General features: G+C 44.7%; 1 protein-coding gene across 2 annotated transcripts; it reads right to left on the reverse strand.

Moving 5' to 3' along the window:
- Positions 1–529: 529 nt before the first annotated feature.
- On the reverse strand, positions 530–24,472 carry LRRC8C (leucine rich repeat containing 8 VRAC subunit C). Of its 2 annotated transcripts, none has more exons than XM_071436326.1 (3): positions 24,043–24,472; positions 9,040–9,181; positions 530–6,623 (listed from the first exon to the last, which is right to left on the reverse strand). In XM_071436326.1, exons 2-3 carry the CDS (start codon positions 9,175–9,177, stop codon positions 4,353–4,355), a joined length of 2,409 nt encoding a protein of 802 aa, XP_071292427.1. In that variant the 5' UTR covers positions 9,178–9,181; positions 24,043–24,472; the 3' UTR covers positions 530–4,352. The 2 variants fall into 2 exon arrangements, with proteins under 2 accessions (XP_071292427.1, XP_071292428.1); XM_071436327.1 differs by lacking the exon at positions 24,043–24,472 and adding an exon at positions 20,060–20,149.
- Between the last annotated feature and the right edge of the window lie 1,236 nt (positions 24,473–25,708).

Consider the following 25,708-nt stretch of genomic DNA (forward strand, 5'->3'; position numbering starts at 1 on the left):
ACACCAAAACTGAAACACATTATTCCTTATAACTTAAAAAAACAGAAATGAGGAAAACGTCCTATACCAAATGCAGGCAGCCCAACTGCCTTTGGAGCAATGTCCAAATCCCTTCAGATTTATAGGGGAGTGTGTCAGATGCAAGGACTGACGGCACCATCTCCCTGCAGCACAGGCACATGACAGGGGGGAGGAAGGAACCCTCACACCCCTGCCTGTGGGCTGGCAGGGCTCCCAAAATACCCCCCAAGCCCTGGCAGAGCAGAGAAACCAGAGTGGGGGAGTTGCTCCAGCAGGAATGGCTTTTTTCCTGGCCATTTTGCTGGCTGCTGGAGTCAGACAGTGGAAGGAGGTGCACAGGAATGGAGACCATGCAGCTGTAAATCCTGTCAAGTATAACGATGTTTTTTTAGGCATATTTTCTTCATTTCCCTTCCAAGGGACCAAACCCAAAAGATGGTTTGATCTGTAGGTAACCCAGAAACAAAGTGCTTCCCAAACAAATAATCACATTGCAGTCTGACAATGGTCATTATTATAAAAGAGCATTTTATTTCTGTTTTTTCTGGGTGTACTATATTGCAATGTAACACTATGCAGGTCTATTATGATATTAAGATTCTTGCTACAGAATTAAGTTTGTCCATTTGGTCAAATTTCAAAGTTTTTTCTTGGCATTCCTGCAGGACTTGTCACCACTTAAGCACATGAATTACTGACGTGCCAGAAAAGTGATATAAGACTTGGAGCAGGCGTTTTCCAATCAGAATTTGCAAAAGTTGTTGGGCTGGCTGGATGCACGAGGTCAGCACAAATATCCATTCTAATTTTGACAAAGGGGGAGATGAACATCTCCAGATTTTGATCACAAAGTAGATTTGCTTGTCAGGCTCAATGTGCTATGAAGGTTGTCTTCTTACTTTTGACGCAATCTTTGTCATCTCTAATTCTGTTACCAAGGAAGATTTTTATTATTTTTGAACAATAATGGAAAAATGCCTTGCTTAAATTCTGGAACTGTCGTACTTGTTAGGCACCTGATTAATATAAGTAGTTATAGAAACTCTTTGTATATATATAAACCATGCTAAAGTATTGTCCACAAAATGTCCATCCACTCTAAGTCAAATACTATTGGTCACAGAAAGTCTAGTATGAATTGCATGTGAATATACATATGAGCAGTACATGATTCACTGAGTAAATATGGCACTTTTACATATTTTCCTGGATGTTATAGACAATTAGGAAACAATCTTCCCTCAGCTGACTCATTCCTAAGTCACTGTAATATGGGTTTGGAAAATACACCCCAGAAGAGACAGTAAGAGGTTTAGAAAAGTCAACAGTGCAGCTACCTGAGTTTGTTTCATTGTGAAATTAACAGTAGTGGGATATTTTATCATCCACTGTGAGCCTGAGAGTTGTCTACTCACAAAAGCCAAGCTGCCTCACCCTGCTATACATAAAACAGCACAGTTCTTCAAGCACATGGCTTGGCAACATGATGAACTGACCTAGCATCTCCAAAGGGACTTGCCCTGACTTCTTCTTGTACAGACCCCAGCTGAGAGTCCTGTCCCCTTGTTTCTCCCATCCGAGTGTCCATCCAATACTTTAGACAGCTGATCCAGCAGAAAATTAGTCCCTTTTTTAGACTGTAACAGTTTTCTGCTGGCTTAAAAAGCTCATTTATCCTGTGGAGGGATCAGACCAGCACCAGACCTATAAAGGTACAAGAGAAGCAGCTGGAACGTGTTGGCAGGAATAGGGAGCATGGGAGGAGGAGGAAGCTGCCCCTTTGTGGTGACAGTGAGCTGTCAGACTGAGGATGTTGTCTCAGCTGACCAAACCCTTGGAGAAGATACAGTTATTAGTCAAAGTGCTTAGACTGGTATAGTTTATTCCTTGCACGGTGAATAAAGATATGCCAGCACAAGGCACTTTATACTTGTGTAACTGTGTCCACATGAGGGGTTGCACTGGTATAAATATAATCAGTTACAAACAAAACTCCACATCCCCTAAGTGCTGTATTTACAAAAATGGCATAGAACATGTCTTCAACCTTCAGTTATGAGATGTGCATAACTTCCATTCAGAAACAAGACCACAAACTACACATGAAACAATATTACACACAAAATAAATTAGGGGTTTAAAATGCTACATCAAGGAATATAAAGACTTTGAAAAAAACGTTAAATGTAATCCCGTATTTAAAATCTAACTAAGAGAACTATACAGCTCCACCAATTACCTGGACATTTCAAACAGTTTACATTCATCAGGGACAACAGCACTTTGGTTTACATAATTAGGTTAATATGACCAATGAAATGTTTCTCTTCCTCACATAACATCATGGTGAAATACATTTAGAATATATATACTGCCAAGCTGTTCCAGTAAGTGCATTCCACACACAAGTAAGGGTAGCTCTTGCAATAGCTACATCAATTACAGGTCCTAAATAGAACTAAATCAAACCCCTTTAAAAAAGCTTGATTTGATTCCTTCATGCCTGACCCATTTTTGATTAATCTGGATCTTCTCCAGAACACAGCCAAGCGCAAAAAATAAGTCTGACCTGGTACTGTGGCAAGCTCACACACCAAATTGCACAGCACACCCTGGATTAATGAGGAAGTTCTCATTGTAGTTTGTCTCCCCACCTTTGTAAGTCATACTCTTAAACCAACTGTATGCTTTTGTACCAAGCTCAAGGACTCAGATTAACTGTAGCTCAAGACACACAATGGCAGTTAGAAAACATTTAAGAGCAACCAATCTGACAACTGTCAAATATTTTACATTAATTTGAACAAACAGCAATTTAACCTCTGCAATTTATGAACAGCATTGCCTCCTAGAGAAATAAGGATTTATTCCTAGATATTCTTGCAAAACATTTATCAAGTGCCTGCATCTGACTCAAATATGTGTTGTTGGTTACGATGCAGAGATCTCCTCCCAGCAAAATATTTTACTACTTTTGATTAGCTTAAATTAGCCTGTGAGCAGCACATCTCTTTAAAACCTGACTAAAAGAACTCAAATGGCTGGATTAAATAAACAGCTGAACATGGCTTCAGAGGATAAAGTTCCCAACCTGATGCACAATCATTGGAGATTACATTATTTTACAAAGCAAATTTCCAACTGTAGGATTTCCTATTTAATTACTCTCAGGGAGATGAAAACATAGCCTGCATCAGTGTCCTTGGGTATGCTGGGTAGGCTGAGACTTGTGAGAAATTAATGTATTCATTTAATCTCATTTTTGCAAATCTGCAAATGTTCCTGTGCTGAGCTTGGTTTTATGCTACCCAGGCTAAATCAAGGAGCATATTAGAGGCTATTTCCCTGTCAGAAGCTTTACAAACGAAGTATGATTGCACTTTTTCTGGATCCCATCCCTAGAAGGTGCCAAGCAATTTGGTGGGAAGTGGGCTGAGGGGGCAGAGGGCACTTTCTCTCTTGCAGCACTGGTGTTTAAGGGAGGATGGGGTTTTTCAAGACAGCATTTCATCTTGCTGAGTTGACATTTCAAATATGGTGAGTTCATTGCACCCCTTCCACTCAAGTTAGTAGGAAATGGGCAGCCACATCCCTTTGCACTGTTAGGAAAACCTTTGCATGAGTCACTTTGGTCCCGATTCCACTGTGAACTGTGACCTTACTCTTCCTGCACCAAAGAGGAAATCACAGTGAGTGCCTCCTGCTCAGTGCACTGTGTGAATGGCCAACAGGCCCTGAAGGAGTTCTGCATGCTCCCTCTCACCTGTTAAAATACATAAAGAACCTTTTCCACTTGCTTTGACCATCTGAGAAAACCCTGTTGTAAGTAAAAAGGGATTGTCAGCCTAGATTTGATCTTGTTAGATGTTGAACACCTTCTACTGCCACTGAAGAAAAGAGGAAACAAAGGCATTCAACACCTGCAGCACCACCTGTTGAAGACCATGTCCTAAGGGGTTAACAATAACTAGGAAGACAATATAATAATCTCTTACAAACTATGCAACCCAAAGCATACATCTTAAACACAGTTTCCCTGGTGGGATTAGGAAATGGAAAGAAAAACAGACAAAATCATTTACTTTTACCAGTAAAAATTAAGTTACAGATGCCCTTGTTCTCAGGGCAAAACAAACTAAAAATATCTTAAAACAGTGAAAAAATATGAGAAAATTTTATTTAAAAATAGATGTACTCCTTACTCCAAATTTGTTTGTACAGAAAGGATTTGAAAAAGAAAAAAATAATGACAAATTAAATGCATAATCAGAGTATGCATTCTCTAGAGCGTTTTTGGTAGAAGTGTTATTTCTGTAAAACTGAGCAAGAAGTTATTCAGCTTTCATTTGCTCCCTGACATCAGAAGGCAAAGTTTCAAACAAGTTGTCCTCTACAGTGAAACCAGTCCTCTTCAGAGCTCTACACTCACCGAGCTCAGGTGGGAGGATTTCAAAGTGATTGCCTTTAATATCCAAGTAGGAGAGCAATGTCAAATTACCAATTTTAGGTGAAAGGACTGACAAGTTATTTTTCCCAATTTTCAGAGTCTTAAGTTTTTTGCAAAAGTACAGTTCATCTGGCACACTCTCCACTTTGTTGCAAGTAATGGAAAAGTACTGTAAACTCTGAAGAACTCCTATTTCAGGTGGGATAAAGCGAATGTCATTGTAAGACAAATCCAAGTATCTGATTTTGTTGCATAGGAACAGGTGGGACGGAAGAACCTCTATTTTGTTATGGCTGAAGGAAAGCCGCTCTAAACTGGTGAGTTTCTTTATATGCTCTGGGATGTAGGTTATACTGTTGTACCACAGCTTTAGAATGGTCAGCTTTCGCAGATGTTGAAAACTTACTATTTCTTCAATGGATTTGAGGTTGTTTTCCTTTAGATCCAATTCCTGAAGACTGAGAAGGCTGAAGACTGCATGAGGTATGCGCTCTAAATCACAATGAACCAATTCCAGCTGTGTCAGGTTGACCATTTTCTTCAGGTTGTTGAGCATCACTAACTTAGTGCCATCATTATGGATACACAATTTCTGCAGGTGACTTGAAACATCAACTGCAGATTGTGGGATTTTGGACAAATTACTTTTTATGTGTAGAACTTTCAGGCTTTTAAGTTCCCGAAAAGACTCCAGTGTAATGTTTTTAGAAATATCATGACTTAGGGATCCAATTAAATAGAGTTCTTCCAAATTTCTGAGGCCATACATCCAATGTGGAAGTTCTCTGATGTCATCAAACTTGACGCTCAAGATCTTGAGATTCTCCTTCAGAAAAGCCAAGGCGGCACTGTGGATCTTCACAGAGCACTGGTGCAATGAGAGCTCCTGGAGATTGTCCAACTGTGCAATGGTTGCTGGTATCATTACATTATTAATTATTTCAAGTTTTAAAGACTGCAGCTCAGTAATTTCAAACACTGTGTCTGGTAGTCCGGAAAGCATGAAAAGCTGTAGCTCCAAATGGCTGTGGGAGTTTGTCTGCAGCCTCTGTCGCAGTTTATCTGCAGTCCACTCATTGTTTAGGTTCAGCTGTTTCAGCTTATTTTCACTGACTTCAGACAGGAAGACAGCAAAGCGCTTGGAGTAGAGAGGATCGTACTGATCGATCATATGAAGCATAAAGGCAAAGTCGTTCTTGACATCTGGGATGTCATCGATTCCCGTCTCCTGCCGGACGTACTCAAAAGAATATTCCTTCAGTGAACGGTAGAACAGCCAGTACAGTGTATAAAGGCATGTCAGGCCATAGATGCTCACAAAGCACAGGTAGCAGTAAGAAAGTTTAGAGAACAGATGTGCCATCGTGTGATTACAGCAAAAGTTCTTGTATCCTGTCATGTCTTCAATATCAACATTACAGACTACCGTAAAATTAACTTCTGAGACAAGTGCTGTGTTGTAAGCAATAATAATAAGGAATTTAATTACCTTAAGTACAGTCTGGCGAACGTACATGACATAGAGTATATCACCCTCCTCAACATGCAGTCGAAATTTCTTCACCTTTTCAAACAGTGCTTTGGCCTGTTCACCTTCTTTTTTATCTAATGCCCCAGGTGTTCCCTTATCCACAACTAACTTCTCAGGGATTGATTTTAAAGACTGTGTCTTGACCAAAGTGCCTTCAGTGCTTGGCTGAGTAGTATTAGACTTGTTAATGTTGTTCTTTCTGTTATCCTTCTCTTCAGAGTCTTCCCCTGACACTTCAGATAAAGCTCTCGTTGTCCAGGGAGAATCAAAACATTTCCCCAGTATTGAAATGAAGTGTTCAATTTTGGAGCTTGATCCAGGGAATTTGAACCAAAAGTTACTACACAGCATGAAGACCAGTGTGTGTATAAGGACAAGGTAAGGGAAGTACTTGGCATACCAGTGCAGAGCCCGTTCATAGCACACCTGATTTATAAAGCTGTATTGCTGAAGGTCCAAGTCAGTCTTGAGTCCTTTCATTTCAACTGTAGCTGGAGGGGTGGATGGCTTCGGTGGGGGAAGGGGGGTAGTATCTGGCATTGTGCTAAGCACATTTGAACTATTAGATTGGTTCTGGCAAGGCTGGACGCGCTTTGGAAGGCATATTATCTTGTCTTGCATGACCTGGAACACACAAAAAGATGTCTTTTGAACTGATGTACAAACAATGGTGGCAGCACCAATGGGTAGCTGTCCTTGGAGCACCTCCAGCTGCCAGGCATTCCTCCACACAGCCTGCTACTTGTCCCCACAGGCTGCACTATTATGATTCTCAACAAGACTCTTGTTCTGTATGCCAAGAACTAGGCCACCCCTTTCCATCTACAGCTAGCTTTCCATAATTTGCATAAGAGGGCACTGACACAATCCAGGAGATTGTGAAAAAGGAGAAATGTGGGGAATGCTTCCAGAAAAGACCAGGGATCTCCAGCTCTGCTCTCCCCAAAGACAGACTCTTACTGCCAGGTGTATTCATCCTGGCTACATGATGTTCAGAGATGGCTTAGGCTTGACAGCAGCACAACTGCATTCATGTGGCTATACTCTCACTCTGTGATGTCTTATCACAACAAAAACTGCTGACAAAGGCCTAATGTGACCTTATCTATGCAGGGATATTATTAACTTTCAGTCTTAATAAAGACAGATAAGGACAGTTCTTTGATGGCATTTGTGTGTGCATGGACATAAATTTTATTTAGTTTCTCACACATACACATAGAGTCCTCATAGAATCATAAAATTATCTGGGTTGGAAGGGACCTTAAAGATAATCTACTATTCCAGGGATAGGGCATCCACAATTTCTCTGGGAACTTTAACCTGTTTCACTGCCTCAACATCCTCACAGTGAAGAATTTCTTCCTAATAGCTAATCTAAACCTACCCTCTTTCAGCTAAAAGCCCTTACTCCCTGTCCTATCACTACATGCCCTTGTAGTCCCTGTCTATGGGGGGCTTCTGTAGGATAGACTACACACCTGGGGGAAATGATCTAGCTCTGTTCTTGAGTCTGTCTATAAAAAAAAACCAAACAAGAAGTTTTCTGAATCTGGGATGGTCATCCATGTTGACAAACTGAGGTCAAAGTGCCTCTAGGGACCAATCACCTTTGGTTTAATTTGGGATAACAGTTCTGAGTTCAATGCAAGACTCTCTACAAGTCTGAACTAAAATGCTAATCCATGTGATAAACCAAGGAGCTCTCTTACTTGCCCTAAATGACTACCTGTGATTAGCCCAAACTAAGAACATATGTGCAGTGTAGATGTACTCTTTGACATCATGGCTGTTGAAAGCACTAAATATAAGGTATCCAACGAGAGCTACCAAAATCAGATGATCCTTGATGATCCACCCTGGTCTAGGGAGATGCTGAGATAAGACCACAGTATCAGTGCCACAACAAAAACTTCAAACACATCAAAAACTTCTGTAGTTAATCTATGTCTGTAAAGTGTCTGCTGCTGTGATATACACCCGCAGCTACATCCTGGATTTATGTATCTCACAATAAGTTGGAATAAAAAACCATTTGTCTATTATTTCAGTCTTTCCAAACATTATTTTCCAGCGTGCTTTCTCCAATCAAGCAGGTAAACTTAAAACAGATATAACAGATGATTTACTTAGTGTGGTTAAGCAAACATCTACTAATGCAAAATTTAGCTATACAAAGAGATTTTTAAACATGAATGTTGTATCAACTGAAAATACTTTAGAATGGAGAATACAGGCAAAACTACTGGATTTCATGTGAAATTTGAAGCACAGTATATCTAAATCCTAGGCCATGTAAGTGAGCAAATTCCTCTGAAATAAAAGCTCTGTCAATGTGTCCCTTTAGCTCAATTTCAAAGTTGTGCCAAGAAATGTGAGATCCATGTTTGAACCCATACTGTAACTTTATATTTTTGTAGTCATCCCAAACAGTATTTTTCTTTTCTGCTTTTGGCTCCTCAGCAAAATGTAGCTAGCAGTGACTGACAGTAATGTCAATTGTTTATGTGTAAGCATCCTCAGAGACATTTTGGAATGGAAGAGACATAATATTAGCCGTGGGTGTCATTAATAAAATCAACACATTAATTTCAAAACTTTTAAAAGCATAATGACAGAAATAATATTAACATCTGCCAAATAAAGAAAAACAGGAATTACAAAATTCCATTTTTTAAACTTTCAAACAGCAAAAATGGTAACAGAAAAGAACTGAAGTTGATAATCTGTTTTGTTATGCCAAACTGAGGTGAAAACAGTGATGCAGACACCAGCCAAGCCAACAGCTCTTATCTTAGTTGGCCTAGTTCCATTGCCTCTATGCAAGCCTGCTGATTCACTGCTGCTAAAAGTCTGGTCTGTGTTATTTGATGTTGCTACTTAAACAGCTTTAATCCTGGGACCAGCACATTTTTGCTTTGTTCATGGTGAGCCCAAGAGATAAAACAAGATGGGACAGCGTCCTTCCAAGGCCCTTCCTCATTAGTGGTGTTCTTTCAGCAGCCCCAGGAGCACTCAGGAGTCTGTGCCTGGGCTTTACCTGCAAGGTGCAGCCGAACACGCCGATCATCAGCATGGCCACCGAGAGGTAGTCGGTGAACACATCCCACCAGGGCTTCAGCACGCGGAACGCCGGCTGCTGCTCCGAGAACTGCCGGAACTCGGTCACGGGAATCATCCTCCTGCAAAACAGCACGGCCAGCTCAGCCTCTGCAGCTCACACCCCTCACCCTGTGAGAGCAAGTGAAAAAACCTCCTCTGAACATGGAACCCCAGATGTGGCAGAGAAGCTTCCAGCTACTGACACCCCACCTCAGAAGAGAGATGCTCGTGCTGCCACTACACAGCTCCTGGAAGGGAGGAAGGGAGAGCCTGCAATGCCATCCATGCAGGCAGGAAAATCCCTCTCCCTGTTGACTCCAGCCATCTCTGACGGGTCAGTGAGGCCTTCTGCATCCTTGAAAATCAGCCCATTCTGTAGATAGAGATGTTCAGCATCACATACATTAGCCTTGATCTCAAAGGTCTGGCCGAAATGCTTGTCCTGCATTCAAACTTCACACACCTTTTTAGCTATCAAGTTTCATTCACTTCCATTTTATTAATAGTGGTTTCAGGAATGCTTTGAAATATTTTTGTGCATACTCACTGCAATTTTAAATCTACTATGTTTTGAATGCAAGTTCCTAAAGTGGTTTAGGTAACCAAAACTACAGCCAGATCAAGGGCTTTATCTTCACCTCAGATGTGTAGGCTTACATCATCATGTCCTCTGAAAATCAGCTAACACATGAGCATGTACAGGCAAAGCAACTGATATTAAAGCCTACAGCATACTGTGTAACTGAATCCCTGAGATCAAACCAGTACTGAAACTCCTTAGTAAGTTACAGTGGAAAGATAAATTCAGATGGGAATGTAACAAAAATACTCCCAAGAGCAATTAACAAAATTTGTCCATTAACTGACATCATAAATGCTCATCACAATCAGTTCATATCACAGTAACACTGGAAGTCTATAATCCTGATTCAGCTGCACACTGGGACCCATTAATGTGGGTTTGGTGACGTCCATTTCTGTGCAGGCTTAGTGATAAGCACACACTTGCTGAGAGGCTGCTCAGGAACTTAGGGGATTCAGTTCATTCAGAGCCAGGGAGCAGGAAGGGAATGATTCAAGCCCTAATGGCTGCAATTCATTGCAAGTGTACAGCCATCCTAAGGATTTAGAACTGACCCCCACTAACTGGCCATACACGTGTGGAAGGATGTTCCCTTTGGCACCTTCTCAGGGACTGCTCTGTCTCTGCCTGCCCATCTGATCCTCAGGAGGTACTGCAGCCCTCAAAGGCATAAGGTGAAGTCTGTAAAGGAACTTGTGGTCGTAGCTAGGCTGGGGTTTTGCAGCTGAGTAGCATAAAAACTTCTGTTTCTTGCACCCCTCTCCTCTTGCAACCCTTCCATGTTGCTTTAAGCACTATTTGGCCAGATAGGAGAATCCCCTCTCAGCTTCCCATCCTTCTAAAGTCTGTCCCCAGGATGCAGGCTACAATGCCAGATGACACCCACACACACCTCTTGCACAACTGGCAATCCCCAAGATGAAGGCAGGCTATCCTCCATACCACTTTCAAATTAATAGACCATCAGTGAAAATGATGGCAATGCAAGCCTGATGCCACACAGCCAGGTCAGAGGCTTGGCAGCACCCTTGCCAACAGGCCTGAATTGCTGCAGTGCTGGAAGAGGAATGAAGTGTTTGTTATCAAATGGCAGGCAGCCAGGGACCACAATTCTGCTTTTTGTGTGCTTGTCTTGCAAATGTTAGCAGACATTTAAGGGAAGATATACTTCTACAGCAGAGAAAAGCTGGTATGGCTGCTGGGATAAACCTTTGTTGCCTTTCACTCTTCTTTTATAAATACTGCTGGCAAAAGTGGATCTCATCAATTAGAAGTGCCCCATGTAGCTTTAAGTACATGCCCAGCACTCCTTCAGCTAAACCTCTGCTGGCAGCTCCCAGTGGCACCTGACCTGAAGAACATCATACACAATCTGTCTTCCAGTCCATATGCATTTCACTGCCATTGGTAAGGAATTACCCCTCTCTTTTTCATTTCTACATAAAATGCAGGTGACTGAGTAGCTGCTGGTAAGCTTACTTTTTTTTTTTTTTCAATCAAGCACTGAAAAACGTAGAAAATTCTCAAAGGAATCCACTAATACAAATGTTAGCTAAGCAGTTGCCATGCAACAGTCCTGCTCAAAGTTTTGTAACACATATACTACTGTTGGCTCAGGTTTTGAGGCCAGCTGGCTGACTGAGTGGAATGCCATCAGTACACCCAAGAATACCTATCAACAGATTGCTTTAAAACCACCACATTTTCTTCCCAGCCCTGCAATAATGCCTTAGGAGTGCTTTTTCATATTCTGATGGCACAGCCCCTAGAAATCCTATTTGTAAGGTGTTTTTTTCAAAAGGATAAACAATTTGAATGTCAGGTAAAGACAGAATTATGTTTTCTGCAGTGGAGATTCTTGACAAAACACAAGTGCTCACATGCACAGAAATGTGGGGAGACCCAGGAGTCACTGGTTAGACACCCAAGCAACTGTGGGTCTGAGCCCTGGTGTTATGAAAGGTGAACTGAATCAGCACTGAATCAGGGCAGTGCCTCACAGCAGATGGGACTGGAAACTATCTTGCAAATTACTGTGCAGGGACAGCTTTCAGACCAAAAAATCCTTTGGCTGTTGTTTTTTTATAGGTTTCACTATGTCTTTTTAGGGGTCTTTGTTGTATCATATATTTGCCTTATTTCTCCTAAGTGATGTGTGGGGAATTTTGATGAAGGCAGATAGGTTCTGATACCACAAGTACATGCTGCCCTGATCCCTTGTTCCCTTCAGAGGCTGTTGTTTGCATAGCATGACTCCTCATTAGCAGAGTGCACATCCTGTTCCCCCCGTTAATGGGCCAAGCAGAGGCAGAGCTGCACACAGAAAGGCCCTCTAGAAAACCCATCTCTGGGGGTGGAAGGTCTGCTGTCCAGCACCAGACATCAAACCCTGTCTGCCACTAATGTTTTCCTTTACTGCTAAAAAAAGAAAACAAACATCACTGAATGATGATAGTAGTACTGCACATAAAATAACAGTAAAAAAACCAACAACATCTACTGACAGACGATATTTTTTAGCTTTGGGGAAAAAAGATATTTGCAGAAACTTTAAATGGCAATTGAACGTGACAAAGTAGGAAAACCATTTTCCAACACTCACTGGAGGAACCCTATTGCTTCTCCCCTTGCTGTATTAAGAATCAAGGAAAATGCTGGAAAGAATTGCAGAGCAGCCCAGGCTAACCAGCACTGCTGACATCTGCATGCAGAACAAAATGACACCAAGTCACTTTTCATTTGTCTCCCATTTCCCTCTAGCTTTTTTTTTTTCATTCTGGCTTCTCCAGGGATGGAAAGCACAACTATCAGCAGAAAAGACACAGCAGATCCCCCTGGCACAGAGCAATCCTGAAAATCCCTCCTGGCCATGTCCAAAGCCCAGCTCTTTCCCACTGCTACACCCAAAGGTGCACCACTGCCAGACTCCTTTATAATCACACACAAACCAGGTCTGCACAAAATAAAAGGATTTAGTCAATCATCAATTTAAACAAATCAAGGGATGCTAAAAAGTCACACCGCAGCCCAAGTCACAGCACACCATTTACTCTGGGACAGCACATCATGCACTGCAGTTTCTTATCTCTCCTTGTAACAAGGAGACAAAAGACAAGGAGTTCAACATTTCAGCTGGTTGAACATTTCAGACTAAGACTGCATTACTAATTTGTGTTCACTCACATTCAACATGTTATTTAATTACACAGTACATTGTAGCTGAAATGTGGCATCTGACTTATCATAAAGTATTATTCTAACCTACTTTAGTAAATACTAGAGCTCTAGATATTGGAAATTCTTTTCAATTAAAACCAGAATATGTTCTTTTTTTTCTCTTGCATTTTAAATAATCCTCAGACCCTAGAGAAAATAAAATGGTACATGAGATAAATCATCTGCTATTCAGCTACCAGAAGGAAATAAAAAAGGAACTTGGATTAACAGCCAGTTGTACTGGCTGTTGAGCAGTGCTGTAGCACAGAGCTGTGGGTTCGCCAGATTAAATTAAAAAAAAAAACAAAAAACAAAAAACAAACCCCAAACAGGAAGAAAAAAGTAACAAAAATCCCAAAACAAACCAAAGGAAAAAAAAAAACCCACAAGAACACTGGAAGGGAGATAAATCAGTAGTGATTCTTATTTTAAAATTTTTAAGCAATGTAGAAAACTTGGTGCGTGAAAATGAATATGTCATAATAAGATTAAATACTTGAATCCAGGTACAAGTGCGATACCTACTCTATCAGAAAACCCAACTACAGGAATCAGCTAATGCATAGGAGATTGGGGGCGAGACACAACAAATTAATGTCACCCAAAAGAGCCTAGGAGAATAAATAGACCCAAGCCACAGACAAAAGTATTGGAACCAAATTAGACTTAATAAATCAACAGATTGAATCAAATGCTTATTGTGAAGCGCTGCAGCGTGGAGCAAACCAGCCTCTCAGCAGCTGGTTTATATCAGAGGGAATAAAGGAAAGCAGTGAGGACAGTTTGGGAGTAAGGATGGCTCTTGCCAGGGCGGCCAAAGAGAAAACCGGGGCACCAGGCAATCCACGTGGTGTCCGCTGCAGAATAAAAGGAAATCAATGCACAAACCTCCTGCCACAGGGGCTCTGGGGGCCCGACTGCCACCAACCAGCCCGGCTGCCACCAATCAGCCCGACTGCCACCAGCCAGCCTGACTGCCACCAACCAGCCTGACTGCCACCAACCAGCCCGGCTGCCACCAATCAGCCCGGCTGCCACCAACCAGCCTGACTGCCACCAGCCAGCCTCACTGCCACCAACCAGCCTGACTGCCACCAACCAGCCTGACTGCCACCAACCAGCCTGACTGCCACCAACCAGCCCGACTGCCACCAACCAGTCTCACTGCCACCAATCAGCCCGACTGCCACCAATCAGCCCGACTGCCACCAACCAGCCTCACTGCCACCAACCAGCCCGACTGCCACCGATCAGCCCGACTGCCACCAGCCGGCCTGACTGCCACCAGCCAGCCTGACTGCCACCAACCAGCCTGACTGCCACCAGCCAGCCCGGCTGCCACCAACCAGCCTCACTTCCACCAGCCAGCCCGACTGCCACCAACCAGCCTGACTGCCACCAACCAGCCTGACTGCCACCAACCAGTCTCACTGCCACCAATCAGCCCGGCTGCCACCAACCAGCCCGACTGCCACCAGCCGGCCCGACTGCCACCAACCCCAGCAGCCCAAGGGACTGCGGCGCCCCGGCTGGCACGGCTCGCTGTCACAGCACGGGGGACAAGCCCTGGGGACAAGCCCTGGCCCTGCCTTAGGGCTTCAGGTGGGCACTGTGAGCTGCTCGGCACGGCTTCGTGCCCGAGTGCTGCGCCCTGCCCTGCAGCGGCACACAAGGGACCCGGTCAGAGCCAGGACACAGCGTGCGGGATGGACAAACACAGGGGACACGGAAACTGACACGCCCCCTCATTAAGCTGCATTCAGCTTGTGTCTTCAGAGACTGTTCAAAGGCAAAAACATTAGTGCTCAGGAAACAGCCCCTCTGGGACAACCCTGAACAAAGCTGCCTTTGGCTTGCAGCACCTTCCAGGCCCCAGCTCTCGCTAGGTGACTGTGGCTATTTTTAAGCAGATTCTCACAGAGTCACTTCGTTCATTTCACGGAGCAGCTTGGTTTGGAGCAGCTCTCAGGAGAATTCAAGGGTCAGGCTGCTGGGAGAGCCGCACCACCAGTGACACCAGTACGTGGCACTCCCACTGCCCCACCCAGGCTCTCAAGGCACAGCCTGTAGAGACACGGCAATTAGGAGCAGCACAGAGAGCAAAACAAAGCGAGTAACTGGGAGGCTCTGCCTTAGTCCCAGCCAGGCAGGTCTGACAGCAGAGTTCCTCACTGAGGCACAGCCCCAGCAGCTCCCCCCATGACGAGCTGGCCTTGGCGTGTCTGCACCATGCTGCCAGAGCTGCTCCGCATCCCTGCCTAGGCACTGCTCAGTATCACCCTATGGGTGACAGACAGCAGCCAGCCCATGCCCTGCCCGTGGCCCCCCTGCCCAGCAAAGCCCAAGAGCCTGTCTCTGTGCCCTGCTGACCCTCATGTGACAGAGAAGTGGAGTCACTTCTGCTTCATGTGCTCAGGCAGGAGACCAGGATTGCCAGAGCTGTGTTTGCCATGCCACAGGTGTTACTCACCAGAAGTCAAGCCCTTGGCTATTTTGTCCTTCCACTAGTGGTTACTCAATCACATCACATGAGTTGAAGCGATCAGTGTCACCCATTGCTTGTTTTGGGGTAACAACCAAAGCTATGCACCAGAATTGGGACTCCTGGATGTCAGACAGGCAGCTATCATCCAGAAAGTGCTGGTATGGCAAGGGCAGGGTGTGAATTACACACCAGAGGGAAAAAGGAAAAGGAACATAGCTGGAGGAGAAAGAAATAGTGATATTGGCAGCTGGGAAGCACAAAAAGTTGGTGGGAAGCTGACTAGAAAAGATGTTTAAATGATTAGCCTGCTGACATTTGACCTCATTTCCCTGACATCCCATCAATCCTCCTCAGATGCAGGATGAGCATCATCACCTTCCAAGAGTGGCACAAAGTTCAATCAAACCCCAGGCAGCAGGGGAACAGCCCTGATCCCCACCAGGGAAGGAGCTTTCTTTCTGGCATGAGGAGCTTTGGGCTGGAGGCTGCAGGACCACAATTGCAGCCCAGCTGAATATAACTCAAGGGTCAAAGCTCAGATGTCCTCAAGAGCCAATTCAGACTGGCACTGCTTGGTCTTTCACATCAGAGATCTACTGAAAGGAGAAAACGCTAGGCCAGCACTGCTCTCCTGGCTGTTTTAAACATACTTCATGTTAGGGTAAATTATGAAATGCCTTTTGGGAATAGTGCTGCAAGGTCTCTGTGTTGGTTCCCATACATGATTTACTGCCCATCCATCTTCATTAAAGGAACAGAGCACAGCTCACATTTAACACAAAACAAACTTGTGACCTGGCAGCAGGGACTCAGCAGAGCCCAAGGGCTGTGGGCCACGTGTGCAGGGGCCAGAGGGTTTTTACACAGGACACTGCACACTCCAAACCCCTCATCCTTCATTGTAAACATTTGTTACTCTGCACAAATACCATAAAGTCACTTTTCAAGTGTTTTGTGCTGTTTGGCCTCAGCTACCATGGGCCAGGAGATGAAGTTAAGCTGGAGTGCTTTTTTTTCTCAGAACAGGGCCTGAGACTGCACTGAGAAGCAGAATTTTGCATTCCTGTTTTACCTGCTTTGGAACTGCACACCGAGACAGTTAACTAAGCATGAGTAAGGGAGTTTTGCAGTCAGGTTGAGGGTGATGTATTCTCAAAGAGGATATTTAAGCGAAGTCACTGGTCTGTGCAGAGCCCCACGGCTTAGGGCAACAATCTCCTCTAGACAGCTGATAGACAGCCTGGCATGAAAATGGCTTGGTGCCATCATCAGTCATATATTCTGTTGAATATAACTTTGCTAAATTTGTATTTTTCAGTGGGACTGGGTGCCCAAAACAACCATAAGGAAAAACCTGTGTAATTTAACACAAAATTTGAACAAAGATCTAGCCAGCAATTGTTCCATTCTAGAAACAAGCTTAGGAAAACAAATTGGATGTGAACCCTACAAAAAATTGTGGTCTTTGTATTTAACACTTTTCAGATCACCCATGCCCCAAAATTTGACCTGTCTCTTGGGAACACAGTTTTACTGCAGTGTGAAGAGCTGCCTACAGCTGGCTAATTTATAAACCTTTGGAAACTGTGGGTTTGTGTCCTTTGATGTTAGCACATGAACACTTCATTTTCAGCATGTGCCCAGAAACCCCTCACAGCTCCTGGCACTGCCTGTGCTGGCACCACAGATGACAGATTATGGACCTGCTTCATTTCATCACCTAACCAGGAGAGGACTAAAAGTAGACGCAGGGACAAGACACCAAGCTAGGGAAACTAAGATTAGATTAACGGGCAAATATGATGATAAGGACTGGAATGAGTAACTCTTAATTCCCAAGAGGTTTATGTTCCATTCTTATCTGTGTATTCTCACACACATTGTACATGCAGTGAAATGATGTCTGAACTACCCTGACATTCAGTTTTGATAATTATTTTGCTACATGCTTGCACTGACCAAAATATCCAGCATTTTGGTAAGTGTAGGTGCTTGGTCAGTTCCCATGTAACATACAATAAAACCTCTGCTACTGACTTCTTGTATTTGCAGCATTTCAGGAGACCAGTTTCCCTGCTAGGTTTTATTGCCATCGGTGTTTCCTGTAATATAAAATTCAATTAAAAAAATAATTTTAAAATAAACTTTTTGGCTGGAAAAACTACTTTGAACACTGGCTTGTGTTGCCACTGTTTGAAACATGATGGCTCCCTTCTTGTTCCGTTGACTGCAACGGAGATTTTCATAGGAAGAAACAGCATCACTCTGAAGTAAGAAGTACAAACAAATGATGCCGTTTCTTAAACATAAATCCCATGTAAAAGAACTGGAAAGACATTAAAAACAAACCATTTGCATCCAAACAGTTATTTTTAACAGCCCATGAGTTTACAGTATTTTCAAACAAATCCATGTCCTTGTGGCTGAAGCTGGCGAGGAAATGTGACCTGGAGGAACAACAGAGGGTGAGTCAGGAGTCTCCAGTGGGACATGGACATAGACAGCCTGTGCACACCACATCAACCCACCATGCCACCACTTCTCTAGCTGCAGAACAGAAAGGTATCCACTTTCTTTAGTGCCCTTGGTGGGAAATATGAATGAATAGTACTACAAAATCATAACATAGCTTTTTTCCAGTTTTCTGCAATGCCTGAATCCAAACTGATAGCATGCCAGAACTCCCCTAAAAAGCCACTGAAGTGAATTTGATTTTCATACTACATATTACCAAAATTAAAGGTCACAGTTGGTATTAGTTTACCAATCTGGAGAACAGACAAAATACAATTAGCTCACAGAAGACAGTATTCAAATACCCATAGTTTGGTGGTTCTACAAAACACGTGTCCCCTGTGTGACAGCTGTTCAGAGTAGGGAAGGGGTTTCATTTTCAGGTGCACTGACTGGGGACAGCTAGACTGTGCCACCTGAACTCCAGCAAGGTCCCAACCAACATCTGGAAAGCTGTGTTCCATTATGTCAGCTGCCAGAACTGAACTCCCCCAGAGCTGCAATTCTGCAGGACCACAACCGTGGGCAAGATGCCAACGGGGGATTTAGTGCTGGAGAGAACTGGAAAGGGTGCAACTTCCAGAAACATGCTGAAAACCTAGTCCACTCCTTTCCCTCCAAGTTCCTGAGGCCCACACTGCAAGCATCCAGTTAGGTTTCAGCTGCCCACCTGCCTAACAGCCAGGAGAGAGCGTGGGGGGCATTCAGAGGCAGCAGCAAATGCCCCTGCTCTGCTCTTGGTACCATCTGCTGTGGCAGTGGAAGCTCAAAGACCTGAACCCAGAACTCAGAGGAGACATAAGGTTGTAAAGAGAAGCTAGCTATAAAGGACATAAAGAGGAAGTGACTTTAATAAACTGCATTTCAAAATATATGTTGCAATTTCCACCTACATATACAGTAAGTGCTGCTTTGGCAATGAATCCCAGACAATAACTTTGTTGTTAGTTCCAACTGAGTCATAGCACTTTTTCATGTATTACACACCAAAAAGACTTCCTATTGTCAGCAGCTCTTTGACTTCAGCTTGGTTGGACTAAAGACAAAAAAATGTTCAGTGCAAGATTCTGCCAGATAAAGTCGTAGTGAAATCAATAGGAGTTCTTTCCATACCAAGCACATAGTCTGTGTGGAGACTTGGCTTTGCTGAGCTATTTCTCCAAATCTAAAGAGAAGTACACTCCACGCATTTCCATGTCAAAGACTACTTCAAAGGCAATGCTTACCATTTTTCAGCTCTGGGAGTAACATTCTTAGTTTATCAGGGCTATCACTCAAGATGCCTGCTCTCTTTCCAGAGCTGCAAAATGGTTTTAATGTGAGTAAAAGCTTTTAACAGCAAACCAAAGCAGCAAGCAAGTAACAATCCAGTAAGTGATATTTTCGTATTCCTGAAATAAACCTAAACAATTGACACAAATCTAAACAATAAAATCACATCAAGTTTTAACCAAAGTTATACCAGGTTTTCCACAAACACTATCTAACATACTCAGATAATGAAGACAGAAACAATGCTGTTAAAATGTCTCAGAACAGACAATATTACACAAATCAGTGTTATTCCTCATCAAAAAAGAGGTGCCTGAGGCTAATACAAGTGCTCATATTTAAAAATGTTCAGCTGATATAATTAAAAATTAATTCCTAATTGGGACAGGAAGCACAAAAGGTCCATTCTGAGTCTTAAGCAGCTCAATCATCTGAGAACTTAGTTAAAAACATTTTATGCAGTGAGTGAGCCAAAAACATTAAAGAATTCCTGTTTTCATGATTTGGGAGGCTTTTTCATATAAAGAATCTTTTTTGCTCCTACTTGCCTGCAACACAAAAGAACTTTATAAAACTTCATGACAGTCTCATAAAACATGGATCCCAAAACACCTTGATAAACATAAAGGTATTCTCAGCCTGAAGCAGTTGGTGGATTTTCTTCCTCCCAAACCATCCTTTGTTACAAAAATCCCTGACAATAAAAATAAACTTATGGTCTTGTCCATAGCCTTGAAAGAATAAGAAAGACTAAAATAGATAAATTAAAGCACATAAATTGCACGTGATCTACACCCACTCAAAGAGATACACTAGTAACTACAGAATCAGAATTGGTATTCACATAGGATGACTTTTAAAGATCATGAACTGGAAAACCAGGACTACCTTCTCTACTGGACCTTTTCAGGACAGTGTCCATCCATAGACCAGCAAAGGGGGATTAGCTGCAACCTCATTCCACCAAAAAGTCTGTTGCTGCATAAAACAGAAAAAATGCAGTTTCCATCAAGCCTAAACTGTGAGATAAAAGCAGTTGCTAGAGGGGATTCTGACAACACTACAGCAGGTGTGCAAGTCTTTGAAATTATGTCATCATGGTTAAATGACTGCAAAGAGCAAATACTCTTTTTAGTCACAATACACTTAAAAAGGGGCTTTTCCGAGAATACTGTCTGTGAGCACTGGTGAAAGCTACCTACCCCTGAGACAGCTCATCAAACATTCACATCAACTGCAAAATGTGATCTGTAATGGTCCTTGCTTAGAGCACCAAACCCTCTGACAGCAACCTGCACTTCTGAGCTGTTGCATTCTGCTGTAAATGTCACGAGTGTCAGGATCTTACACTGCTGCGCGCTCAGGGCAGGGCTTGACCTGTGCTCTGCTTCACCATATGCTCCAGAGCAAGCAATTAGTCCAAACTCCCACCTTCCTTTCAGTGATAAGTAAATAAAATTGGAAATGTTCTCAGAATGTTGGCAGTCTTATTGCTGGGTTGTTGAATTTCGCTTATTTCATCAATAGAAAGTCACTATGTACTATTGCCACCAAAGGGAGATGTAAACTAGCATCTCCATTTTCAGCAGCTGGTAGGTCAACCCAGGATTAGAAGTTGGTATAAAAGGCTGTATTCTGCTCACCTGGAAGCCAATGGAAAAGTTAAAGTTTACTTTGACAGAGAGAAATGGATTTTTAATAATGTGGTACAGAACCAAATATTTTTACATGTTCTAGTTCAAATTCAGTGGAACTTTATACGCTCATCATAACAGGGCATTAGCAACTTGCCCTGGAGAATGATGCCATCCTGTGCTGCAGGGGAGGCCTTTGTTTCACTTTAAAACCAAGAAAAAACATGCACTGTATCTTATGGCAGGATTCTCCCAAACAAGTGGGAAATGTGCAAAGCACATGCATGGCATTATCCTACCTTTTAAGAATCTTACCAGATTGAACATTATCCTACCTTTTAAGAATCTTACCAGATCAAATCTTACCAGATTGTAAATCAGTCCTTCAAGAGAGAAAGAGACTGTACAGAAACTCTGTACTGGAAAAATTCCAAATAAACCCTCATCCTGGTTCAAACCTATGACTCTCTGAATGATACAATTGTAAAGTTTATGCTGTGTCTGATTAGCTGCATGTGCCAGGCACTAAAATGCAAAATGATACAGTGACAGAAAGCTCATCTAGGGTCTGACAGGTCGAAAGACAGCTCTAACACACTTTGCCTGCCTGGGGATGGGAAGGCAGAAGGGCCTGCTCTGTGTTTTGAATGAAAGCAGCGGAACAAATGACATAATCACACCTGGCCAAGAGGCTGAATCAAACCTAGTATCTTCCTAACCAGAAAGAGGTCCTAGAAATACAAACCCAACAAAAGTCACTGCACTATAGCTTGAATCTGCAACAGAGTTTTGTTGCACAAAATCCATGGGTGAACAGCTCAAGGATGAAGAAGACAGTAAAGTTTCCATTATGTTGAGCATGTGAAATCCAACACTTGTTAACAGTTCTTTGACAAATTATTTGGAAGAATGGCTTCTTTGACTTAGTAAGAAAGGCTTTAAAGTATTTAGAAGGCTTCTTTTACCTGAGGTCAATTGTTTCATTTTCAGTGTTTTCTTTACTATACAGCCAGCCTTCCCCTGCCCTTCACAGCCCTGACAATGAGGACAGCATCTTTCTACCAGATTTCCTTAAAGAGGAAAAAACTATAAAATTAAACTCTAGCTCCTGTTATTGTGAATTGTTTGGACGGCAACAGAGTTGTTGTTTTTTTTTACTTCCCACAGCTCTCAAAAAGCCTTGTGTTGGGAAGTGCCTTTCTGGCCATGAATATGGCCCACTTCAACCAGTTGCAGCTGAGGTCAGTGGACAATCAGGGGAACTGCTCCTCCCAGCACCGTGACCCAGTCCATTATTCTGGGTGTCCCTGTGCTGTCCCTCGGGCCCTGAGGCCACCTGAGTATTGTTTAAGGCTCCAGCCTGCCCAGCCCGGATGCTGCCCCCCCTCCCCGGTCACAGCTCCTTGTTGTGGGCCCCAAAAGCCAGATACCGAGGTGGGATGAGGCTGCCTCAGGAAATCAACTTCAACTGCTACAGGAACTGATTGCAAGATAGCACAAAGCACTGAGTGAGCGCTTGTAAGGAGAATTTAGCAGCCTCTGATTTCATTTTTCACTGAAATCCACCACTAGCCTTTTCCAATACTGGGCATACAAAGCAAATAGATTTTTAGCCTTTCCATCAGAAAGCTTATCTCTAAAACTGCTTACAAGAGTAAATAATAACAAATAAAACTGAATGTTATACTATGGCAAAACCTCTCGCAGGGCCTGTCAGTAGTCAGACTGGAAGAAAACAGCAGCACGGATGCCACAAATTTAGCAAACTCAGAAAGTAGCTGGAAAAGGAAATGATTCACAAACCACAGGTGCTCAGCACCAGGCTGCTGTGCCCTGCTGGCAGCCCTGGGACACAGGCACTTGTGAGACAGCAGGAATACAAGGCCAGGTTAAAATTAGGGATCATCTCAGAACTGTGCTCGGCCCTGCTCTCCACGCTGATCTGCACCACAGGAGCAAACAGGTTTTTCCAGAAGAAAAGTGAGCCCAGGGGAATGCTACCCTCTTGACTGCTTTCATCATACCAAAAAGAAAAGTAAAAGCAGTTCTAATACACCCGGAGGCAGTAGGGGGATGATGGGTGGAGAAGGTAAGATGCATAATTGGTTGAATTGGGAAAGGAGATTTTAAAATTATTATTTATTTCCAATGTTGTCATGTTTTTCTCCACTATCTTGCAAAGCACTTTTCTGCCCGTACAATCTTTTCCAGCATCATTTAAAGCTACAGTGCTTTGTGGAAGCAAACATTACGTGGTTGTCTTCAAACAGTGGTGCTAAGAACACTGAATCTCTCGTCACAGGAAGTACAAACTCCAAAAGAAAAAAAAAAAGAAATCATTAAAAAGCCAAACCATAACTGACATACTTACCTGAGCAATAGAAGTCCTTACTTTTAAACACTTTAACCCTCATGAAATTCTGATAGGATACATTCAGTGGTCTTTCATTAGCGTCTCATTTTGCTTGGTCAACTCTTTCTAATGAACTGGACAAACTGCACTTGGTGAATAATCGGCAAAACTGCCCATCACTCTGCGACAAGGCAGAGCTGGTTTTAAGCCGATATAAAAACCGAGATATCGACGCCGGAGCAGCCCCCGGGGAAGGGACCGGCGGGCGCGGTGGCAGCGCGGCTGAACCGCCGCCTCCCCGTCCTGCTCGCATCCTCCCCGTAATGCGGTCTGGTCTAGGGCTTATTATCGGGGAAAATGAGGCCACGGGCTTTCCCCAAGCCCTTCTGCCCAAAGGCTTTCCCAAGCCGCCCGTCTCCACGGCGACCGTTTCCCACCAGTGCCCCCTCGGCGGCCCCGCTCCCGGGAAGCCCCGCTTGGCTCCGGGCCGCCGCCGTGCCGGGAACCCCCCGGGCTGCCCCGCCCGGCAAGGGATGCGGTGGGATGGATGGGGCGTGGGGGCTGCCGCGGCCGCTCCTCCGCGGGAGAGGAGCCGGCGGCGAGCCCAGACAAAGTTTGGCTCCTCCGGCACTGCCCCGGTTCGGAAGCGGCACCGCTGGTGCCGCCGGCGGGCAAAGGCGGGCCCCGGCTGCCGCGGCCGGGCCGGGCCGGGCCGGGCCCGGCCGGGCCCCGTCTCTTCTCCCCGCGGGGGCGCAGCGCCGAGCCCTGCGGGGCGGCTCCGTTCCCGCGCCGACCCCCGGGGCCCCCTCCCCGTGGCGATGCCCCGTCCCCGGCGCGGGCAGCGGAGCGCCCCAGGAGAGGCAGCCGGGCGCGGCAGCGCTTACCTGGTGCTCGGCCGGGCGTCCGGCTCGGGGTCACGGGCGGCAGCGGCCGGGCGGCACCGCGAACATCCCGCGGCGCGGTGCGGGGCTCAGTGCGGCGGGCAGGGCAGGGCCGGGCCGGGCCGGGAGGCCGCCCGCAGCCGCGCTCCGCCCGCCGCCGCTCCGCCCCCGCCGCCGCGGGGCCACGTCTCCGGTCTGACGCACGCGGCGGGTGCCGGGGGGCGCCGGTCGGGCCGTGCCCGGCAGCCCCCGCGGGGCCGGCGGCGGCGGTGGGCGGGACGGCCGCGCTCCGCCCGCTGCCCCTGAGCCGCCGGTAACGGGACCCGGGAGCCGCGGATACCTCCGGGCGCGCCCGCCGCATCCCCGGCCGGAGGAGCGGCGAGGCGGGGGCTGGCGGAGCGGCACGGACGGGCCGGGCCGGGGCTGCTCCATGGCCCTTACGGAGCGCGGTCGGTGCCGTGGGAAGCAGCGGCGGGCGGGGGGAGCCGCGAGGCGCCGTCCCCGCGCGGGCGGGCGGCTTCGCGCCGCGTAGGGAGAATGACAGCACAAATTGTGATGGAAAGATCTGGACCTCAACACGCAGGGCCGTGGAACGACTATAAAGAGACCAGGCTGTAAAGCGCCTGGGACTGCATTAACAATGGAAAAGTGTCTCAGAGAGTGACAATTGGAAACACAAACTTCTGGCCCAGCAATTCAAAAAGCGCAGTCTGAAAACTGCTGCTGAAAGAAACCACATGTTTAAAGGGACTTTGGTCTAATATTTCCAGAAAGATTTATATCTCTGGCAGAGCAAAGAGACAGGACAAATTCTGCATCAGAGGGAGGTACTTGCCCTCCAATAACTTGCCCCTAACCTTAGGGTAATGTGTGTGTATCCCCCTAGGGACACTACAAATATGTAAACAAGGAAATACAAATATATAAGCCCACTGGGGAGGAGTTAATGAAAACAAACACAACATGATGCCTCACAGCTGTTTTGCTGCAAAAATATTAACTACATGAGGATGTGATCCAAAGGTCTGCCAGGGATATCTGCAGGGAATTCTGACTTAGTGTACTTTGTGACCGTCTGCTACAGGGACTGCTGAGGGCAGACTCAGGTTCCTCATTTGGGAATCATCAATGTGATTTATAGCTGTGGGAGTTTGGTTCATCATTTGCCTGAAGTGTTTGCTTAAGCGCTTTGTTGTTCAGAGCTGCTTTTCTCAGCTAAAACCTCAAGGCTTTCTGAGGCACCTCAAGAAACAAGGTCCAAGTGTGACAGGAGCTGGAAGAGGATGTCAGCACAGCTCCCTCACAGTCCTTCAGAGCTGCCAGCCTAAAACATTTCAGCAATATTGCACCATTACATAATTTTAAATGTTCCCCCCAATGCTTTTTGGGATATGGCTAAGAAATAAAACAGGACAAACGAGCAAGGTTTCCATACTGACAAAAGCACTGGGCTTCTTTTTCTGAGCTGAAGAAATAGTTATGGTGACTGCTGTGTTCATTTTATTGGTTTCTTTCCATTACTCTTAACTCCTGGCAGCAGCTTAGAGAATCCCTCCCTGTCCTGGATGGTTTCTTCTTTCAAACATTTGGAGGCAGTTGTTCCATTCACCCTTTCATCATTGCTTAGCTCATTTAATCTTTCCTCATAAGTCAGTCCCTCCTGTTACTT

The sequence above is a fragment of the Agelaius tricolor genome, unplaced genomic scaffold, assembly GCF_023055355.1.
Source record: "Agelaius tricolor isolate 1412-34295 unplaced genomic scaffold, bAgeTri1.0.p SCAF_11, whole genome shotgun sequence".
In the NCBI taxonomy this organism is placed as follows: domain Eukaryota; kingdom Metazoa; phylum Chordata; class Aves; order Passeriformes; family Icteridae; genus Agelaius; species Agelaius tricolor.

Bases quoted from the DNA above. Each gene is read 5' to 3' on its own strand.
- LRRC8C (XM_071436326.1), bottom strand. From the start codon at position 9,177: ATGATTCCCGTGACCGAGTTCCGGCAGTTCTCGGAGCAGCAGCCGGCG. The intron at 6,624-9,039 runs GTAAAGCCCAGG...TGTGTGTTCCAG, and splicing joins TGTTCGGCTGCACCTTGCAG to GTCATGCAAGACAAGATAAT.